General features: G+C 38.3%; 1 protein-coding gene across 1 annotated transcript in view; it reads left to right on the forward strand.

The window, feature by feature from the left end:
* Positions 1–1,134: 1,134 nt before the first annotated feature.
* Positions 1,135–23,474, forward strand: part of LOC122170852 (tyrosine 3-monooxygenase-like) — a 28,115-nt gene continuing 5,775 nt past the window's right edge. Inside the window, exons 1-10 of the mRNA XM_042838078.1 lie at positions 1,135–1,272; positions 2,192–2,366; positions 4,557–4,645; positions 8,174–8,241; positions 9,397–9,447; positions 12,072–12,217; positions 17,827–17,962; positions 18,915–18,984; positions 20,639–20,695; positions 22,858–22,953. Coding sequence (XP_042694012.1) covers positions 1,135–1,272; positions 2,192–2,366; positions 4,557–4,645; positions 8,174–8,241; positions 9,397–9,447; positions 12,072–12,217; positions 17,827–17,962; positions 18,915–18,984; positions 20,639–20,695; positions 22,858–22,953 — 1,026 coding nt within the window. The remainder of the gene's footprint in view (positions 1,273–2,191; positions 2,367–4,556; positions 4,646–8,173; positions 8,242–9,396; positions 9,448–12,071; positions 12,218–17,826; positions 17,963–18,914; positions 18,985–20,638; positions 20,696–22,857; positions 22,954–23,474) is intronic.

Raw genomic sequence — 23,474 nt, forward strand, 5'->3', positions numbered from 1 at the left:
GGATAAAACAATGTTCTTCAGGGGCAATGAGATTTACCTTCAACAGCTGAGGCAGTAGAGAACTTTCCAGTGCTGTTTTGGGCCATTTGAGAAATGCATGGTGGTTATGGTCTCTGCGGGGTAAAAATCTAGTTGCAGCATGTCTATACGCTCTGTCCAGAGATAAATTAATCACTAGGGTGTGAGATCCAGCCAGGATCTGATAAGGGAAACATCAGAAATGGCTGCATCTGCAAAAGAAGGACAGAACTTGGAATCCAAAAGACAGAGGCTTTTGGATTCCAAGATGACTTTCATAGGGGTTCAGTATGGTGTAACTTGGGATAGGAATACACAGGTGCTCAGACCCAGAAACATATTTACAGACTTCAAGGGATGTCATGCTATGCAGGAGCAGAACTGAAATCCCCTTGTGCTTGTCCTACCAGCAGTGAGAAGGAAGTTACCCTGGGTTTTTAAAGAGTTTATACTACTGCAAGAAAAATCCTAACAGAAATAAGTTGCAACACAGAAGCTGCCTAGAGGCTGCACTCAGTCTTCGCGGGGGTAGAGCAGAACAGGTCAGAGATTGTAAACAGGAAAAGCTCGAAGGTAGGCAGTGACCTTTTACTGGCTCAGATCTCCCTGCCTGTCCCACAGTTGCATCAGTTTCAAGGAGACATCACTTGGATTTGGCTAGGAAGTGAGAGAAGAGACTATTGATTCTCTGGGAGGATGATAGTCCAAACTGAAAGATGTAAATGGTACTCAAGCTAATTGCCTATCCACAAAGGAGCCCATCTCTAGGGGGAATGGCTTGCAGGCACCTTCAAACAGAGTGGGTGGGCCCCACTTTGAAGTTACCCAGAAGAGGGGGGTTACCTGGGGTTCTTGCGCATAACCTACGTAGGTGGTTTCCCTTGATGTGTCTGTCATGGTCAACATAAGTGACCCTATATCTAACCCACCATCCACACAGACCCACTGTATCTCCAGTTCCATCAGAATTCCTGGCCATTACTTTGGGAGAAGCACTCACATCCTCAGTCCAATTTCCATTGGACATCTCACAGCTGTAATCCACTCCCTTGGCTCCCAATGAAGATTTTTTTCTGAGTGACCTCAGGCCAAACGCAAGAGTCCAGTGAGGAGAAGATGTGTAGTGCAGAGTCCCTAAGCAGGCAAGGCAGTCTTGACTCCAGCAAGGCGGATGACAGAGCCACTCTCATACTGAACTTCACCCTCTGCACTGTAAAGAAGACTGAGCTCTCTAAGGCAGCTAGAGTCTTTGAGGTACAGACTGCACTTTTCACCTGTTGTTCCCTACCTCCACAGACCCACTTCTACTGTTCCTATTGCCTTCACCTCTCCCATTCTGCATCTCCATCTCTCTCGCCTTCCTTTCCCTCTGCCTGCCTGTGCTCTCCACCTGCTTTACTCCTTCCTTCTTGCTCCTGTTGTGCTACAGATGCTCAGAGAGCATGAATGATTTCTCTTGGTAAAGAAGGAAAATTTTCTGAATGGAAGAAGCAATTAGATAGTTATTCAGAAGAATCACAATTCTATGCAAGAGCATATACCGGTCTGTTTCTTCTTTCTATCAGTTGTGGTGGTCAACTATGACAGAAAAACAGGGCAACATTTGAAGTACTTAAATGTAGGGATGTTAGGAGCCAATGATTTTTTTTTTTTTTTTTTTTTTTTTTTCATATTTGGCAGGAAAGACAGAAAATACAAGAGCTGTAAATCACAGAGGCATTATGTATTCTAAGAGCATGAACTATCCTTACAAAGTGCTCACTCTTGTCTGAGAAAATGAATAACCCAAAATTAAAGCATTGTATTTGTTACTTATTTCTAATTATTTGCAGTTATTTAATGATTATGGTGCAATTACACATCAATAGATCTGCTTCCATTCTGCTGGCTCTTGAGAGTTGCACTCGTTTGTTATTTCTGCACAGATGAAATACTGCAATCAACAATATCTCATCTTTCATCTCTGTCTCCTTCTACCTAATTCTACTGTGTTTACTCTAGCTCTGCCTGTATCTTCCTTCTAAGCTGGGCATTAGTAGACTTCATTGCTTAACATGTACTTCTTGCTAAGATCTTTTTTCATCACCTTTTAAAGACATTGCAGAACTGTCTCTAGACTTGGCTTTTCATATTTTTGGACAAGCTTCATCATATTAACATCTAGCTCTTGCAGATGTTTGAAACTGAGATCCATCACTTTGAAACCAGGAGAATCAAAAAGCTCAAGAACTCTGCTGATCATCTTGACATTTTTGTTGAATGTGAAGTTCACAGAGCTGATATTAGTCACCTTATCACATCCTTAAAGAGAGTAACAGAGGATGTGAAAACTGGCAATGAAGACAAAAGTAAGAACCATATGCATATGCTAATGCTGTTTTATTTGTATTTGGAGTAGTTTTTTTTTTGTTGGCAGTTCTTTTTCTGAGGTTGTTAATTACCTTTAGCTCAATGATAATAACTTCATTAGACTGGAAAGCAGGTGAGCATGCACTTCCTTTTTTTAAACATGTGTGACTCATTTCCCTGGGATCATTCCGGCTGTTGTGAAAAGGAGGGCATTTTGGCATTGTCAAATGCCAAATTTGACAATGGAACAGAGGTGAGAACAGTGTTCCAAAAAGAAGGAAATGAAAAGGAAAGAGTGGTAAAATAAGAAGCTCAGGAGAAACTGGAAGCACTTCAATGACAGGAAACCTGTGGACTGAGAAATGAGAGCTTGGAATAGAACTGACTGCAGACACTTGCTGGGAATGCAGTAATGTGGCAGAGAGTCTGAATGTTTCTTTTGCTTGTAGTGTATGGTGTTGATTTTGCTAAAAATGAGCTGTAGATGTCTGTTTATTGTGCCCAGGCTGCTGCCATTTGGCTCCAGTAGGACTCTCTTGAGTTAGATTGCAATTCCACTGAAAAGAGCTAAATGCTACCTGCTGGAAAAAGCTTCCAGAGTGTAAGAGGAAGAGAGGATCAGCAGAAAGCCTTGAGGTAGTGGTCTCACTGGTAGAAGCAGGTGATGAGCTTCTTGTAAAATGCTGCAAGTGGCTACTCTGCTAACAGCCAGTTGAATTACCATAGCAAGATGGAAAAGTGTATCTGTCAGCGATAAACTGCTCTTTGTCTTGTTTACAGGCAGATAAGGAATGAATGAGTACAGGAAACCATTAGAAATTGGGAATGTCAGAAATGCCCCTACTGGATGAGAGAGATAGATTGACTCATGGTTCCCTGAATATGAAATTGCTTTCAGGCTTCCAATACTTGCCAACACCAGGCAGCAATCCTCAGGGACCTTTTAGCTAATCCAGTTCTGTTTGGACACCTTTGGGTGTTTCATGATATTCACCTTCAGGCTAGTGATAAGAGACAGTCCAAGCTGTCTTCAGGGACTGCAGGGGTATCAAAAGGATATTGCTGTCATCAGGGCAAGTGGAGAGCCAAGTTGGCTTTGGAACTGAAGGAGTGTCTCTTTAGGATTTCCTTGGTAGCTGAGAGATTTGTGCTCAGAAGAAATTCTTCATTTTAGATTTGCTGGAACTAGGATCTGTGCTTAGCATGGTCTGTTAAAAGACTGAGAAAAAAAAAAGAAGAGTTGATGTAAGACATCTGTCGGACTTGTATTTCTTCCTTCTTATTGCAGCATTGCCTATTATTGCATGAAAGCACTGAAATTTCCTAAATTAATGTGCTTTTCTAGCTTTACACTTCAGTGCTTGGGTGTAATTTAATAGGGCTAAAGCTGAGTTTGTCATTCAGTACATAGATACCTGATCTCCTCTTATCAAGTATCAGATTCAGGTGACTCCTAAAGGTCCTTTTCTCAGCTACAGTGACAGAGTGTGGCTTCAGCATCAGTCTGATCTCAGAAAGCAACATTAACTTTGTATTTCTTCTGTGGTTTTAAACTTAGTTAATTATAAATGCTGGGATTTAAATTAAAATTAGTACTGTATAAATATTCTTTTAATCACCTGAGAAGTTCCTCATTTCAAGGGAAGGAAACTGCTGGAAATTCAGCTAATGCTTTATTTATTTTCCTGGGGGAAAAAGAAAAAAGAAAAAAAAGAAAGAAAGAAAAAAAGAGATAGAAGGAAAAAAAAAGTAATATTCTTGGCCTGTTTTGTTTTGAGAAATTAAATTGCTGATCTCACTTTTAACAGTATGAAAATTTAAGAATACTGTTTAGACAAGATCAAAATATTTTTGAAATCCAAAATGTAGAACAAAATTTGTTGTACTGTTCCAAAAAGAACATCCCATTTGATGTAAGATGAAATATTTTTTACTTTAAAGATTATTTCTCCTAATTAAAACTAATAGTTTATCCTTACAAGTTAGTTTCAGATCATTTTTTGTCCAGTCCTACAGCTTGGTCAGCAAACTGAAACTCAGTTACAGATGTACAGTGATGCATAGTTGTCAATATTTATACATTCAATGATGAAAAGAAAATTTGTAATCATCCACATAACTTCTGCTTTTTATGTCTTTCTTATGTTACTTGATCCTATTTAATTTAATTCTTACTTCTTTCTCTACAGTGCCCTGGTTCCCCAGAAAAATTCAAGATCTAGACAAATGTCATCATCTGATCGCCACGTATGAACCCAGTTTTGACCATGGTCATCCTGTAAGTTTGATGTCACAGTTTGTTTTCCAAAACGTTCTTTAGGGAATATTTTTGTTTGTTTGTTTGTTGTTTGTTTGTTTGTTTGTGGGGGAGAATTTCAGTAATGAGAGAACACTCTGGAAAAAAAGCAAAGAAGAGCCAGAAAAAGGCTGATATTCAGTGAAGTTAGGGATTGCAGAATGAATAAATTAACAAGAGAAGCTTATCGGCCTTGATTCACCAAAGTAAACATAATTATCATCATTTCAATTTTAGTCTTTAGCTTGTGTTTTCATTTCATTGTTTAATTAAAATAAAAATCTCTATTTTATTATTTTACCCCTATTTTCTTTGAAGTATACCCACTTTCTACCATTTGGTCCATCTAGACTTCAAGTTTCTCAGTCTTCCACATTTTGTATTTCCCATGATTTTATTTTTCAAACACTTTATGTCTGCATTTCTAAATTTGTATATGCTAGAAATCTCAGCCAAGTGCAGATGTACAGTGGACAATAATGAAGCAGCAAAGAGCTAGTTGCTAAGAAATACCGTATTGTCAGATTCCACAGAGAGAAGTATGATGCCTGAACTTGAATACACTGTTTAGACAACAAATAAATCAGATACACGGCAGCACAGATTCATGGACATAATACTGGAACTAATGTTTAAATGTGACTGAAGAATCTCAAAATATCTAGTGATTTCAACTGAAATAATCAGGTAAAATTTAAATTGGAAGCGAGTTTCAAAGACTATAATTCTTATTCACATTCATCTTTTCCCAAGGTTTCTGGAGCCGGAGTTTTGACAGTATTTACTGATAATTTTCTGTCTGCAAAATATTGTTACAATGATTGTTATGGGCTTTCCTTTGGATTCAGGCTTTAGGTATTCATTATGAGTGTGCCACAAACAGGGTTTTACTCGTAACAGATTTGTGTATGTACTCAGACCTGTAACATCTGCATGGTGCCAGGCTCTGCTTCGCGTGGTTCAGTGCTTGAGGTTAGAGGGGTGAGAGTGGGAGCTGTGATGGCTGAAGGCAGATTCCAGAATTTGCTTTTTTTTTTTAATCCTAGTTTTGTGGTGGTTTGTTTTTCTTCTCACAAGATAAGGACTCTATAGGATTTCTTGCTGTTTTAAAACTTTCAAAGTGTTTTTTACAATGGTGATTTCCATTTTGTTCTGGGGACTTTCTCACCATACCAAAATCTATGGAGGAATGGTTCAGGCTCTCAGCATGCCCCTTGGTAGCCCTGTTCAGCAGGTAGGTGGGATAACTGAAAACTAGGCAGATTCAATGATGACTTTTCATGAAAGAAATAGGAGAAGGAATTCTGCAGACACCTCCCTGCTGCTTACTTTGCCACGTGAGCAGGAACAGGAGCTTATCAGAACTTCAATTTAAGCATCTCTTTTGAAAAGGACAAGGGAAAATGTAGGAGTAGGACTTGATGATCCTTAGAAGTCCCTTCCAACTTGGAATGTTCTGTGACTCTTTGATTCTAATATCTAGAAAATATAGATTAGGAGGAGAAAAAATGCAATGCAGACTCCTACTCCACTGATGCTAATTCTAAGACAAAGTACTGTGGGAAAAAAAAAGGTTTCCAGATACAGCATAGTGAGATATGAATTCTGAACAGATGAATAAGTGAGCTATGAATTCTGTACAGATGAATAAGGGAATCTGAAGGGCCATTTCCTGACTGTACATCTCTGTGTGGAAAAAAAATATAAAAATAATTCAGGTCTATATTCTATTTTTGATAGTGATTTATTAAACCAAAAATCTCTAGGAGATCTTCAGATCAACCTCAACCTGGATATCAGCATGGAGTTGGATTCAAGTTGATCCACGTGCATCCCATCCAACTCAGGATATTCTATGACTCTCTCTTTCATTCTTCCTTGCATCTTTCTGATAGAAAGGTTCCAAGTGTTTGCCTATGTTTTTCCTGAGCTGACTCTGAGGTGTTTTTTTCTCTTGAGATTAACGAATACATATTGGGAATTATTTGAATAAGACTAAGTTCCTCTTCAATTTGCTAAATAGAAGGTGTGAGTACTGAATAGAGTGAAAGAAAGCATTAGCAGTGTAGAGTTACTGAAGTACTGAGTGAAAATAAATTGACGCTGCAGAGTGCAGTGCAATGTAGAAATGCCTAAACTTGAAGCAAGTTAGTTCAAGCACTGGAAACCATTTTCTGTTGCACGAAGGAGCACAAATCAGCCTCTCTTTACTATGCTGCTGAGCATGGTTCAATGTGGGCATTATAGTGGAAAGTATCAAAACATGATAATGTATACAGCTGGCTCAGAAATTTTGTGTACACATTTACTACCGAATAGGTACACTGATTAGGAACTGTTGTGCTTCCTTGGGGAGATCCCTGCTGCAGGGACGAAGATGAAAGGTCTTAACACCAAGAAGAACCTGGTCCAATGGCTTTACGATGTGTTTTACATGGGCACATTACACCTACTGATAAGCAAAGGTGGCTTTTGGGATCCTGTTCTTCCCTTAGATTTATGCACACAATACTCATTAACTGTAGTATTACTGCTATTATTGCTACACTGAAAATTATGTGAATGAACCTAAGGGAGAAAATTGGCTTGTAGAAGGCAAAATGGTTCCAGAAAGTTCTGAATATTTGAGAATAATAAATATTTGTACAGTGATGCTGATCAACACTGCTTTATGAGTTATATTAGTAACATTGCACCAGATTTCAAATATTATTCCTGTTATGGATGATGTAAAATTCAAGGGAACTTGATTCCACAAGTTTTTTTTCTTATTAAGAGCTGGAAAACTCTGCTTGAAGCTAGACTTCTAGTAAATACTGAGGAGGAAAAAATGAAAATGTCCATATTTAGTATGTAAACTGCCCTTTTGAAACAACACCTCTGAATGTGTCTTTATTATAACATGGCAATAAATGAGCATGAGGAGATTCAGCTGAATGCACATTTTTAAATGTATTAAGTGGTTGTTCCAATGATTTCTAGACAGTGAAGACTCCTTCTTTTCTCACTGTTCAGGTGCATTGTGCTTTCTCTGGTAAGATGATATCAGACTTGGTTCTGTTATGTTCATCACTCTCCAGTGCAGCAGCTTTTGTGCTTAGCAAAGAAGTGCAATGACTCGGAGATTCAATTCCTTTCCAGCAGAAGAGATAAGCCACCTCTAATTCAATTATATTTTAGCATGATTTTCACTTAAATTTGACTGTAAGTTTAATTGTCTGTGAGGTAGCATTTATGAACAACTCCAAAACATTTGCATCAAGACATGTTACTTTCTTCTCTGCCACAAAGCCCAGGGTTTGAGCAGAATGTCATGTATGTAACTAAGAGCAGATTTTGGCTTGCCTTGTTCAAAAGGATCATGATTCATTGCCTTAGAGACAACAACTTAAAAGAAACCTAGTTGTTTTGAATGCTTCTGCCAGAGAATTTATTCATGCTCTGAAACATCTCTTCATGTAAAGTGTTTTTTTGTTTTTTTTTTTTTTTTTAAATTATGTTCTAACTCAGGGATACACTGACCTGGAGTACAGGAAGAGGAGGGCATACTTTGCTGACCTTGCCTATAATTACAGAGTGTAAGTATAAGGCTGCTGAAAAGACGCTTCTCTTTCACTGTGTACTTTCAGATATCGTCATGCGGAGGAAATACCAGAGACTAAATATTTTGTTGATGTATCTATGAGGCTATTTAATAGAAAACAGAATCTAGAAACAGAACGTTTACCTTCATACAAAATAAACTTTTCTCACAACACAGCAAATACATACTAAGATAAAGTCATGAGGTTGAATTTACATCTCACTGAGTGTCTTATCAGAGGTAATTCCTCCATATGGGTCTTTCTATCTTTTTCAAGAAACTATGAGGAACAATGTTTATGAAATTCCTTGGCAAGATTTTAGAATGTATTTTTGACAAAGAAAAGAAAATTTACTATTTTTATTATTTATTTGTCAAAAGTCTATGCCCACGCAGATTAAAATTCCCAACTAAATTTTTCCTAATTGGAACAATGCTATCAAGACTACAGTCTTTTCTAATAGGAAGACAGAAAAGCCTAAAAAACTCTTGTGTCTCATGTGTATGAATTAAAGTGTTACTGTCTTTCTGCATAAAGCTTCATTAGAATCACATTGCTGTCTGTCTATGTGGTTAGAACAGGTTGTGGAAGTCCAAGAAATGGTAAAATTTCCCAAGTTAGAATTCTATCTGACAATAGTTTTCTCAGTGCCACTATATGCTATAGATAGTCCATCATAAAACATCACAAAAGCATATAATAAAATGACTCAGAGCTATTGGAGTGTGGAAGACAAGACTGTCTATACGAGAAATCATTGTGTGCCTGGGCACCTCTGTGCTGATGAGTTTGGTGATGATATTGTGATGATCATGTCCTCCAGAGACAGATCATGCAGACACACAGTGTATGATGGTTGCTAGATTGCAATCAGCAGAGGAAAAGTTAAGTTGGAATGCCTCTTTCTTCTTCTGTCAAGCAGAACACGACTCTCTTTCTTAACACATCCCTCTGTTTTCTCCCCAGATTTAACAGTGGAGAAAATTCACATAAGAATCTACCTAAACAAATAAGTGATTAATTATATACTATTTGCTATTTCTATATTAATTACAGCAAACATTCATTGTGCAGGCAAAGAAAGAAATTTTTGAAGTTGAATTTGAATCTTGCTTTAGAAGCATGCATTACTTCCTCTCTTCTTTACAGTGGGGACCCTTTGCCTTACATCGAATACACAGAGCAGGAGACTGCAACTTGGTGAGTTTGTCACATATACTCTGACTCCTGCACCATTCCACTACAGTACTAGGAAGGAGTGGCAGTGTGAGGCAGTAATTTGAAACCATCTTTAGCCACTTCAGATCTTACTCTATAGTGAAGTATTTTCTTTTGGCCATTTGTTTTACAGAAAGCCATTCTCAGAGCTAAAACTGACCATTCACTTTCTAGAGCAAAATGCATTTTCCTGATCATTTCCCTGCTAGACCATTACATCAAGATATCAGAAGCCACAAAACACCTGGAGCCTATAGTAGAATATCTTAAACGTGGGAAAGGTATCACATGCACATAATAATCTTTGTTCAATTTGCTGTTTAAATGGAAAGATAGCCCAAAGGTGGGGAAAAAGAAGAATGCTGGGGAACTGAAAAAGTGGAAGTTTAAGTCATTTGCTCAAATTATATAGGAATTTGATATCCATGTCAGGTATTAAATACATATATTAAATGTCTCATTCCAGGACCTCAACCAAAGGGCCTTTCCATCTTTCTTCAGTAATTATTTTATTTTAAATAAGATCTACCATGCCACAGAAAGCTAGAATCACATAGAATAGAGAACTTGAATCCAACTCAGCCAGGCAGTCATATTATTATTAAGCTCTAATAGGTTTTCATAAAATCTTTCAATTGTCATGTTGGCCAGTGTCATGTTCATAACTGCTACCACTAGCCAGCAATCTTGGCATGGTATATTGTGTGTGAAACTCATATTTAAGAAAATTTAATTTTGTATTCTTTCCTTTTTTTTTTTTTTTTTTTTCCCAAACTCTGTCATTCCAGTTCTCCACCTGGAATTAGTCCCAGTGTGGTAACAGAATCGACCTTTACAGCAGTATCTGCCTATTTCCTCAAAAAGCAAGCCCCAGCAATCTAGGTTGTCTTGTCTTGTGAAACTGTTTCCAAAATAAGACCTCCCAATGGTTATCACAGCTCCCCAGAGCTGTGACCTGACATCAGGTAACAAGGGAACAACAAAATGTAATTGAGAACAGTGCAATCAAATGGGAAATTTGTAGCACAGACTGAATTCTTCTGAAGAGAATTTTCTCTGAAAAGTTGCTGGATGCCTTCAGTTTGTAGCAACATGGTTATAAAAATGAAAACTAATCAAGTGCAGAAATATGACTTTCAGAAAAAAAAAAAAAAAAAAAAAAAAAAAGGGTGAAGATGAGCTGAGTTTCTGTTTTTAAGCGGCACGCTGTGAAAGGCCCTGAAACTGAGTAATCACATAAGGCTTCTTGTGGGCAAAAGATATGAAGGTATGACAAGAAAAAGGGAAAATCTAGGACAAAATTACGGGGGTATACCTGTGACATCATCATAAAAAAAACTGAATAGTACCACTTTTTATCCAAATCAAGAAGGAAATATATGTAAAACGTCTTTCTCTTCCCATCTCTGTACCAGACCTTCAGGTATCAGCATAATGGCCCTTTGTGGAGACAAGTGATGCAGAAAACAATGTGATTATTTTAGAAATAAAAAGGATGGAGTACCGTAATTTCTTTAATTCTACGTCAGTTTTCTGAAAGATGATCCATGATTGAGGGTCCTTTACAATCAAACTAGCACCTCCATGTGATGAGGCATCACATCTACTTGAGATGCTATTCTAGGGCAAGCTAAACTGCCCTCTGGAGATGTCTGCTACTCTCTTTTGACTTTTGAGGGAACTTAGATGATTTCCTCCGTGGACTTAGAGGGAATGGATGCTTGACTTAGGACAATTCATCACTGCTTTCTGAGTCTCTCTGTGTTTCTGTGGTAGTCAATGTTTGGACAAACACTAGAGTGATACTTTGATAAAAGGGACCATATGTGCAGCAGTGTAAACAGTTCTGCTCTCTCTAAACTCCAGTCCAGCATGGAACTGTGTGCTAGTTCAGATCCATGCAACCCCACTGAAGTCAGAAGTTGTCTGGGGGGAATAAGCTAAGGCAACTTTTGAACTCTAGTTATTCTCATTTTTTCTTCATTCTTCCACGGAAATGGCCCAGTCTCCTGCAGCTTTTGCAATAGTGGTAGCAGCCACTGTTTCCCTCTGTTCTTTTATTTTCATTCCTCCTAAGTTTTGAGATTTGTGTTGTATGTTTTTTTGTTTGTTTGTTTGTTTGTTTTGTTTTGTTTCATTTTCTCCTTCCCCCTTCATTCTGATTCATTACTCTCATACTGTGTAAGATATCCACATAAATGGATAGAGACATTACAAAGACTGGCTATCGCCTCCATAGCAACAATAGCATCACACACACACAAAAACAGCAATACAAAAACAACAAAAGAACATTTTCCATAGCCAGTATTTCCAAGAATTATGTCAATTTTCATGAAACAAGATTTATAAAAATTGTTAACACCCTAGGGCTATGTCTGAGCAAAAATAATCATTTCTATAAGTTTTTGTTTGTTTGTTTGTTTGTATGTTTTTGCCACTACTGTTTTTATTACTACTGGTTGTGTTTTTTGTTTTTTTTTTTACTGTTTTTTTACTACTTGATAGTTTTGTACTACTTTTTAGACTGCCACCTATGCTTGAGGGTTATGCTTTAGGTATTTAATCAATGAGGTGGGACACTCTACACAGCTCTTGCTTTCCAGGAGAGAAGTCTACAGGAAGCTGAGAAGCCTCTACCCTACTCATGCCTGTACACAATACCTGGATGCTTTCCAACAGCTGGAGAAACACTGTGGCTACCAAGAAGACAACATACCTCAACTTCAGGATGTGTCCAGATTTTTAAAAGGCCAGTCATTTTGAACTACGACTTATTCTATGGTTTCCTGGATATTTGGTGGTAGCTGGAAAGCTGCATGGAGGAGAAGGATCTAAGGTGTAAGCTAACTGCCAGCTGAACATGAGCCAGCAGTGTAAGCAGGGGGCCGAAAAAGCCAATGGCATTCTGGCTCGTGTCAGAAATAGTGTAGTCAACAGGATGAGGAGATGATCTTCCCTCCGTACTCAGCACTGGTGAAGACACACCTTGAGTACTATGTTCAGTTTTGGGTCCCTCGTGGCAAGAAAAACATTGAGGCCCTACACTATGACCAGAGAAAGGAAAAGAGGAAAAGGAACTGTATAGAGTCTGGAGCACAAGGATATGAGGAGCAGCTGAGGTTGTTCAGTCTAGAGAAGAGGAGGCTCAGGGGAGACCTTATTACTCTCTACAAAGACTTGAAAGGAGCTTTTGGCGACATGGGAATCAGCCTCTTCTTCCAGGTAACAACGATGGAACAAGAGGGAATAGCCTTAAGTTGCATCAGAGGAGGTTCCGGTTGGATATCAGGAACAGTTTCTTCTCATAAAGTGTGGTGCTGCACTGGCACAGGCTGCCCAGGGAGGTGGTGGAGTCACTGAATCTGGAGGTTTCCAAGAAAAGTGTGAATGTGGCATATTAGGGACACAGTTAGCAGGCGTGGTGCTGATGGGTTGATGGTTGGACTTGATGATCTTAGAGGAAAGAGAGCCTGCAGTACTATTATTAAGCCACAGGATGAATACTTTCTCTTGTCCAATGAGATGTGTCACTCAGCTGATTTACCATTGCTATCAAAAATTAACTAAAGAAAGGTTGTCTTTGAAACCTCCTTGTTCATCCTGAGTGACAAGCAGATGTGCCAGACAGTGTAGGACAGCTGCTCACTATGTCAAAACAAATAAATAAAAACATTGCCTTAACTTTACATAAATTCCATTTAATCTAGTACTCAAGGAATAAAGCGACCTGTTCCATGCATCAATAGATGAAGATAGTAAACTTAGTTAAGCTTTCTGTGCCTGAATATGTTTCCAAGACACTGCCAATTTTAGTAAAGTTAAATTACTTGATGATAAATACATTATTGCACTTTTAATGTAAGAGAGTGGAGGACTGGCTTATATATATGAATTGCGTCTCTCATGAACATGCATCACATGCCATCACAACCAGCCGTAGGAATTTTCATGTGTATTATGTATTCTCTTCTGTATTTTCTCACTTATTTTTTCTCTATTCAGCTATCTGTTTCTTCCCTAGGCTTACAGATATTTTTCTCATGAAGTAGTTTATCTCATCTTGTTTGATTTGCACAGTAGTTGACAGCAGAGAGCTACAGAAATCACGGATATTCAATACTCTGTAACTGAATCAGCTGACTACAAAGTGAGAGAGTTTAGGACAACATAATATCCTGTCATGCGCTATTTCTCTTGCTCATGTTGTTGACAGGATTTGATTGCATGGAGTCTGGACCTGTTCAGTTATTTTGTAGGCTCTCATTCTAAAATTTCTCCATGCTTTGCAAAACAACAACAACAAAACAACAACAACAACAACAAAAACAGTAAAAATGGTCAATCTAAAAATTCTTCTAGTAAAATTTGAGATAATATTCAAAGGGAGTATAAGCTTAACTACTTCAAAAAGAGCATGGCTAGTGTAAGCTAACTGTCCAAATTATTTAACTGACTGAGAATGAGAACCAGAATGTCAGAATCATTTTATTCCATCCTGGCATGGGTGTTGAAGGAAAATGGAAAGAATGGCTCTCTGGAGTGCTGGTCCTACTTTCCTTAAAATGTAGATAAAATCTACTGTTCAGCCTTAAGACGTTATGAAATATTAAGCAGAGACAGAACAGAGTTGGTGGAATGTATTATGTTTACAGATAGACACTTAAAAGTCAGTTAGATATTTTGGATGCTTGGAGACTTTGAATTGATATTCTTTATTTTTAATGACGAGTATGATTGTTTCACTATGCAGAAAATTTTTAGGATTGCATTAAAATTGACATTACTGCAAGATTTCTTTGCAAAAAATTCTGTCTGAGTCAGAAGCATCTGTAATACTTTCAAAAGCTATGTTAAAGACAACCTTGTACCAGTCATCCACTGGGTGAAGGATATGATTTATAAGGAGTTATTCTTATTTATTATTAATTTGGTTGGCTTTTCCCAACATTTTTTGGCAATGCCAGAATTTTTGCTCCTGCAACTCATGAATCAACAGCTTAAGCTCTTTCCTGTGCTATGGATGTGCAGTGTTCCACCAAACAAACCTCAGCTAATCCCTAGGCCATTAGGTCTCACAAAGTTCCTTGGCATACTATGGAGGAATTTCACTCACTACACCCTGTATAAAGATGCATCGTGCTGTTCATCCTGTCACTGGTTAGCTCTGGTTGAGCTCTGAACTCTTCCAGTTTGGACACAAATCCCAGCACATACCTTTACTGAACAGTGCCTGTAATGACTGGACCATTCTTTAGAATATGTGATGATAAATAAGCCTTTGTCTAATAAACTATGGAGATGCAGAGAGAGGGAGGAATATCCTGGATAGAAAATTATCATGTTATAGCCAGCCTAGAAAACCAGATGAAATTCCATCTTGTCTTTTACACAGCAGTGTCTGTGAACACTGCCAAGCAATTCCTTTTCAATTTAATACAAGCAGAACTACAAGATCTGCCTAGTGTTATCTACTCTGTTAATGAGGTTGGTTTATACACAAATGGACCCTACATCATGAGTATTTCAAGATTACTTAAAGCGAATTTAAAGGGTTAACCAGGTGACAGATTAACACAATGTTTTTTCTTCTAACGGATTAATTAGACGAACCTAGATACTTCTTTCTTTCTAGGAAAGATGTTTGGATTTAGACATTCATTGTCATCTGCAGCTGGAAGAAATTATAGCCAGTGAACTGGCTCAGGCAAGCTCACACTACAATGTGCAGTACTGTATGCACAAATTTTTCTAGGCCAAGATTTAAGTCTTACGGATCACTTTAGGTCAACTGCTCAAGATCTTCTCTTCATCTGTTTTTGACTTCAGAGACCTTTGGGCAGAAAGTCCAATCAGTCAAGCCTCCAGTTCTCTACTGATTGCTGGTTTTATTGTGCACTGATGAAATGAAAGTTCAGATTTTGCAAATAATACCTTCAGCAGATAACTTTTTCCTATGGCTTTGGTAGGCAACTTGCCAAACTTGTTCCATCAACAGACTGTATGATTCACTGGCCTATTTTTAAAAACGAATCCCAGGGAACACAAGCTTTAATTTCCATTTCCTTTCAGCTCCTCCAACATGGATTCTAAAACAATATGATTTTCCCTAGACCTTCTCATAGTCTTCCAAAATTGATTTACTTCAAAGCTTAGTACTGGTCTGATATATTTTTCAGATGGTTCAGACTCAGAATTTAGCCCAAAAATTACCAGATCTCAGCTTTTCATGTTCTTCCTGATTAGTCCAGTATGGCATCTGCAATAAGGGAGTCCCCTTGTTGTTTCAGCTCCTGGTCAGCCCGTATGGTGACACAGCTGACATTCTGTCTATTTCCCGTAACACCCTGCTTTCCTAATGGAGAAGAGAAGAGAACAGGAAGATTTTTGCAACTACTTTCAGTTCCCTGGTTAATTCTGATACCTTTGGTCAGCTTATAGATAGACATAATCTCCATAGATTTTTTTTCTGTTGTTCAGCTTTTTTGCCTTTTTGTACTCATTACTTTGAATTTCGGCAAGCAATAGAAGATGAGCATGGTAAACTCTACTGTCAGGTAGAAGCATTCTTTCTGTTCATGCTTTTTTGTCTTGAATATTTTCACATCCTTTGCCACTTCTATTTCTTCCAGTAAGGCTTGTTTTCTCTCTTTGTCTTTGTCTTTGTCTTTGTCTTTGTCTTTGTCTTTGTCTTTGTCTTTCTCTTTCTCTTTCTCTTTCTCTTTCTCTTTCTCTTTCTCTTTCTCTTTTTCTCTCTTTTTCTCTGTCTCTCTTTGTCTCTCTTTTTTTTCTCTTTCTCTTTCTTCTTCTCTTCCTTTTTTTTTTTTTTTTTTCCTTTTTTCTTTTTTTCTTTTTTTTAAATGAGAAAAACACTAACAGGCAGAAAGAGCCAGACAAGAAATGCTGGAAGAAAGATTAAAAAACAAAACAAATCTTGTAAACAGTTTAGTTTCTGGGTGGGATTTTTTTGTTTGTTCATTTACATTAAAAAATTATGTTCTGGGCTTCATGACACAATAGGATATGGATAGGAAAGGGAGAAAAAAGCAATTTCTGATTTTTTAATACAGTTTTATGCTTTACAGCAAATGAAATGTCATTTATGGAAGCTGAGAATGCAACACAGATTTTGAATATAGAACTTCAAAAAGATTGCCATTGGCTCTTTTTAAAAGCAGTGTTTTTCAGTTTTCTTAGCTTTGTAGACCACCAACTATGTTTCCCATGGAAATGAAGATTATGTGTTCTGTTAACCATAGAACTGATTGTTTTGCTAGCTGTTCTCACAGACCTTCCATAGTAATACAGAGTGCCCAGAGATAACACTGATTAGCACAAGGTAAAAACCAAGTGCAAGTGTTACATTCTTCCAACCTTTCCTGCAGATACATGCTAAACAAAATGTATATGGTCACATCACTAGGAAGGTATTTAGCTAGTTATAGGCAACCATGATGGTGAAAAAATCAGAAGGAAAAATAGCAGAGAATAGCTAATGAAAACTCTGACATTAAATGGCTAAGGGCCAAATTTCAACACCCTCATCTCTAGCAAGCACCTACTTGTTCCTTCTCCCGAGTGTTCACATTCCAGTGAAGTTCAGACTGAAAGCTAAAACTGACAGTGAGGCTTTCCAGTGCTGATCTAAATAATACATTTGAAACTCTGACAAACTGAAATGAAGTTGGGTAGCATGTGGGGCGTTCTGAACTAGATGCACTGAGAAACAGAAGAATTGCCGAGAGTGGGTCATGTTCACAGTTCACGTACTTCTGTCTTCAACAGCATGAAGTACCAGAGATTTTAGAGTGGGGAATAAGAAATTCTGCAGGAAAGAGAGGCTTACACAGCAACCAAGCCTCCAAGTAGAGCAAGGTGCTCTTAGGCAAGTGCACGGTTGGGAGTTGTCCCTTAACAAATTCCTGTTTATCATCTTTTACACATGCAAATGAGAGAGAATCCAAGGATGAGGAAATTAGCTAGGGATTGAAAATGCAGGCTCTATCTCCTGCTTGATCATAGGGACCATGTGTGATCTAAGACACATCACAGACATATGGGACATAGAAGATAAATGTGTGCAAATGTGTTAGAAATTTAAGCTGGAGTGAGCAGGATTTCTGTGCCTCATATCATTATTGTGTGACTAAATGTAGGATGAGCAGTCTGGTAGTTTTATGTTACAGTAGTTGGACCCATAAAAGCATTGGAACATTTAGATATTGAAAAGTCAGTATGTTCCTACAATCCTTAGGTGGAGGAAGATAGTGCAGCAGAGTATTAAGGCCTGCTGAAACTTCTTACCCGAAGTGAGCGTGTCATGCAATTAACTGTGGAATTCTGTCTCACTTTCCTTTGCAGAAACAACAGGTTTCCAGCTGATACCAGCAGCAGGACTGTTGTCTGCTCGTGACTTCCTTGCCAGCCTCGCATTTCGTGTCTTTCAGTGCACACAGTATATAAGGCATTTCTCTTCACCTACACATTCACCAGAACCGTAAGTATGATAACCTGGCACAATCCCATCCATCTGAATGGAAATGATTCCCTTGGGAATAATTCTGGAGCTCTATCCAGTAGTCCACAGAATTAAATAGTTTGAGAAAGTGGTAGCTGAAGATTTAGAAGGGGAAGTCAAGCATGCAAGGGTGTGGGTCTCTTTCTCTTTTGCAAAGTTGTCTGAAAAAGGAAAAGACTGGAGAATATCTGGTTTAATCTTTTCATCCTGCCTTCTTTTGCCATCTGCTGAGGTTTGATTCCCTGCTGTGAAATTCTCCCAGTAACTGCTGGCCAGACAAGAGCAATTACATTTCATGAGAAATTACAAGTTCACAGACGTTTTTGTTGTATGCTGGGACAAAACAGGGTCTTTTCAAAGATGTTGTGACATAGGGCACTATTGCCCATGCCATCTCAAGTGAGACAATAGCCAGTGTAGCGGGAGGCAGCTGGCACCCCGGAGCAGAAGGCAGTGCTTTGCCATATTCTCTGCAAAGCCAGACCAGGTATGGAAGAGCCTACTGCGGATTAATTAAAACAGTTAAAATTCTTACACTAGCTCCCTATGGCAGTCTTAGATCACACATGGTCCCAATGATCAAGCAGGGAATAGAGCCTGCATTTTCAATCCCTAGCTAATTTCCTCATCCTTGGATTCTCTCTCATTTGCTGTACAGCATGGGTTGTCCCTTAACAAATGTCCCTTAACAAATCTTTTACACATATGTGTGCAAAAGATGATAAACAGGAATTTGTTAAGGGACAACTCCCAACCTTGCTCTTGCCTAAGAGTACCTTGCTCTACTTGGAGGCTTGGTTGCTGTGTAAGCCTCTCCTGCAGTAAAGTCTTCACAAGATTCAGTCTTCACACAGAGCAGGAAAACAACAACAATAACAACAACAACAACCAATCTTCCCTTTATTAAATGTGAAGGTCACTTGTTTTCCAGAGATTGCTGCCATGAACTGCTGGGTCATGTTCCCATGCTAGCCAACAAGGAGTTTGCCCAGTTCTCCCAGGTAAGAAGCTTGTTCTGCTGGCTGTTTAACCAACTGCTCTGCAAGGCAGGCCAGACATGCCTTTAAGGCATGCAGCTTACCCTGCTTGAAATGCTTTTTAAAAATTTGGTTGTGTCTGACTCAACCTCCAGCAGTAGTGGGCTAGCAGTGCTGTAGGAGATACATACTCCAAGGGAGTGGTAGCACCACTTGTAAAAGGAAGGGCAAGCAATGTTGTGGGATTTCTCTGTGGGAGGGCTGTGTCAGCCTACAGCAGGATGCTAGTTGAGTGCTTGTGGTGCTGCTTATTTGAGCTGTGTGGGCTGCACTATTCCCCTGGCTTCCTGTCTCACGCCAAATAAACCCAGCCACCAAAGCCATTGAGCCCCTAGGCTGACTCTGTCTCCAAATGTACATTTTTATCTCACATGATACTTTAATTTTGTCCATCACCATGTCATTCATTTGAGATGTTTTTCTTTTTACAACTCAGTAGATTCTCACAGCATTGCTCATGCTGGTGAAGAGGCTCCAAAAAGCAAACAGAGCTTCTTTGTACAATAAGAATCTATTTAGAATGAGCAGTCAATGTCAGACTCAAGTGAACTCAACGACCTAGTATAATTAAAGGTCTCAGAACCGTAGCAGGGGGAAGAAGATAATTCATATTCTAGGCTTATCTGTTAGCGGCCACTGTGAAAACTGGCAATAAGTGCAGAAGGTTAAACTATGCATGACCCTGTATGAATATCTGAAAAAGAAGGCCAGTTCACCTTACAGATCATGGTCTTCAATTGTATCAGTGTGGATACATGCCAATTTCCATTTTGGTCTAAGTATTGTTTATTACCAGATTCAGTGTAATGGTTCTTAAAATATCCTAAGGTCTGTAGTTCTTTCAGGAAGAGCTCTTCAATTCAGTTCAATGCTAGAACTGAAGACACCATAAAAATAAGACAGCACTTACAAAACTTTCAGCTTTACCCTTTCCCCGTCTATAATATTGATTATGCAACATGGGATAACATTAAACAAATTTTCACATTTTTCATTTCACATTTTCACAAAGCATCTTCACAGATGGCGTTCACCCCATGAATCTATTTATTTGTTTTTATTACATTCAATATAAAAAGATGAATGAAGGATAATAAACAGTTTGGTTTATTTGATGTGTTATACATTTCCCAAGAGAGACAAAAGGAGACACCTACAGATTTTTATCATGGAAATAGTAATTAAAAGGCAGCATAGTTGTGACTAAACAGCATTGCACCTGCATGGATCTGACACATTCGTAAGGGCTTTCAAAAAGAGAATGAGAGACAGAAAGGTAATGGCAGAGATAAAACTCACCTTGCAGTCCTCACATATCATGCCTTCCTATAAATCTGTGCCTTGGGATACAGCATTAAGCTGAGAGACAGTTAACTTTACACAGAGAACTCTGAGGATTAAACACTCATCTAATGTGGCTCCCAGTGGTATGTAGCTGGGGGCCAGGGAGAGGTAGGCATCCTGGAAGCCATGGAAGGTCATTTTGGGTGACAAAAACAATGGATAGTTCACTCTATTCATGCTAGAAATGATGTGGTCCTCCCCCTTCCCCTCTTTCTCTCCCTTGGGCTGAATAATCACGCTAGTGTAACACTGCCTGCTTGCCTACTTGCTTTAGGATATTGGACTGGCTTCTCTTGGATCATCTGAAGCAGAGATTGAGAAACTGTCCACAGTAAGTACAGGCAGCAGTTTAATATCACAGGCGAAACCAAAAGGCTTGCTGCATACCCCTCACTATTCAGGGAAGACTCTTCTCTAATGTCACAGTTTAAGCATGCAAAAATGAGAGCATCAGCAGAACTGTCTTTTCTCCACACCAACAGGTTAGGGAGGTGCTGGAACAGAAGCTGGAGCTCCTCTGGAGGAGCCCAGAAGCATGTGATTCCACTTTGAGGAAATGCTTACGCTTCTTGCTGCTGTAAGAATGTACTCCTGGATCTCAGTCTCTACAGTTCCAGTCATAGGAGGGTCCCAATTCATTTTACAGATTCACCTTGTAGATTGGATACTCAATATGATTCCTGCAATTTCTCCTACACATAGAGGCTCAGGGCACCATCAGAATTCAGGGCACCCGATATTCATTACTCTCACAAAATTTGTGAGCAATCTGAAAGCAGATATTGACACTTGGTCCTGAATCACTAGTCTTTAAACATCTGTGAAAACAACTTATGCAACCCCTAGCTGCCATCTTAACTTGGTCCGAAAGTGGGCTGGAGGACAGATGATTTTTTTCTGATATGGCAGTTATTTCCCATTCTTGATTATATTATCAGTTTTATCCTCACCCACCAGGATGAGAATCTGCAGGAAATGGGGTAGACGAGAGGAGATGGCCACACCTGAAATTACTCAACCAGTGCACAGGTCCACTCCTGCCGAAGTGGAATGAGGCACGGTTTGAATGAGATTATGACTCACCTAAAATCTATTTGTAGGCAGATGTATGTTACTCCTTTCTTAGACTGGAGAGGATGTAATAAGATTAAGATTCATCTTTTGATTAGACCTAAGAATGATGTGTGCCAGGAAGATATTTTGTGGCATTTCCCAGGTCTTGGTGAGATTGGGTGAAGGCCAGTATCTTACACAGCATTCCTCTGCAAGTGTCCCTCTCTGGCTCTGGAAAGAATATGGTAATGTTAGCAGATATGTAGTAGATCTAAAATTTTTACAATATCATTTGGGGTTTTGGGAGATAGAATGATAGGACTTTTTTGAAAGAGCTTCCTGCTGTTAAGGATTTGTGAGAATACTACTTATTAAGTGCCATTCAGATATCCTGAATAGTAAACATACTCTGGATTAGACTCTCAAACTTCAAATTTTTTAAAAGTTAGACATCTAGACTTATTTTTTAAGTTTCTTCACCAGAAAATGAACCTGAAAGAGAAACCAGAAAGAGAAGAATGTTTAATGTATTTCCTATCCTGACAGAGATGTCTACCATAAATTCTTGTTTCCCTCTGGAAGTCCCCATCACACTCCTTTGATTATAGTAATGCAAATAGCCTCTGTGTTAAAACAATATCTCAGCTTTCTAAAAGTTTATTAGAAGCCACAAAGCTATATTTTTTGAATGTCTTATATTTTCTATGTTTCGCACAACATCTACCTAGTATCTCAGGGGTCAGGCTGTGTCCAGAATTGTTCCTTCAACATCCATTTCCTCATACAGCAAAATAAGGGAAGGGATGACAGGTTGGCAGAGCCACAAGTAGGTTTTATCACACCACTGTCCAGCATGTAAAATAAGTATGATCCTAATCATACTTTATTGTAAGAAAATCCCAGAGAGATGTACCTTTATTTTCTATTGCAGTGAGACAAATTTAAAATTGGTATTATCTTAATGGGTACATTGCTGCTAAAGAATAAGTCATTCTTCAGTTCTTTTTAATGATATCATATAGATCTAAGAGAAGGGAAACTGCCCTGTCAAGGACTTTTCTGATTGTCTTGAATTCTCTGTGGGTGTTTAGCCATCTTTCTGGGTACTATCACAGTTTGTTAGTTTTCACTGACTATAATCCAACTCAATTTTATTTATTAAAATCTATTTAAGAATAGCTACAATTTTATCAGGTTTTGTCCTTTTTAAGGAGTGAGAATAGGAAGGATGTCAGGTTTTGAAAAATACGCATTCTTATTTCTGCATTTTATACATTGGAGTGAAAAAATAATTTTCTTAAAACATATAGTTGTAAAATTTGAAGAACCAAAAACATGAACGATTAAGAATAAAAGAAGTTAGAAGGAAGGAAAAAGGAAAAGCTTAAAAATGAAATGCCTGCTGAGACTACGATTTTCAGAAATTGTTCTCATTATCAGCTTTATTGGTTTACTGTGGAGTTTGGTCTCTGCAAGCAAAATGGATCCATCAAAGCTTACGGGGCAGGACTGCTTTCATCTTATGGGGAACTTACGGTATGTGTCATCTATGTGGTATCAAAAGATTTCTACAATATAGTTTTCTAAACTCACTGGTAAAAGCAAGGTATTTTCTCACATAAGACAATATTCTTTAAGATACTGATTTTTCTTTTGTGAAGAAATTCATTCTTCCTCACAAGAAGCTGAGGAGTAGAGGACAAACTACTGTCAGATTGTACAAGTTTTCAACCCTGAAAGATGAAATATGATGAAACTATACAACCTACAAAATGCTTCTTATTATTTCTGTCCAGTAGTGATGCAACTGATTTGAACGTAAAACTCATGTACTTTTCTTGACTATACACTAGAGGGCAATATTATGCCTATTATGAACTCAGCTGCACACTTGACCTTCATGCACGTATAAATCTGAAAGGCATTGACTGATGTGACCAAACAAAGTGACAAAAAAACTGTAAATAAGAAAAAACTGCAAATAGAAAGTGCTTTAGAAGTGTTACATTCATAAAAGTATTTCAGAACTACTTCTACCTTAAATTTTACGCAGACTA

The sequence above is a fragment of the Centrocercus urophasianus genome, unplaced genomic scaffold (assembly GCF_019232065.1).
Source record: "Centrocercus urophasianus isolate 14NV4802_14NV808 unplaced genomic scaffold, USGS_Curo_1.0 seq_73, whole genome shotgun sequence".
Taxonomy (NCBI): Eukaryota; Metazoa; Chordata; class Aves; order Galliformes; family Phasianidae; genus Centrocercus; species Centrocercus urophasianus.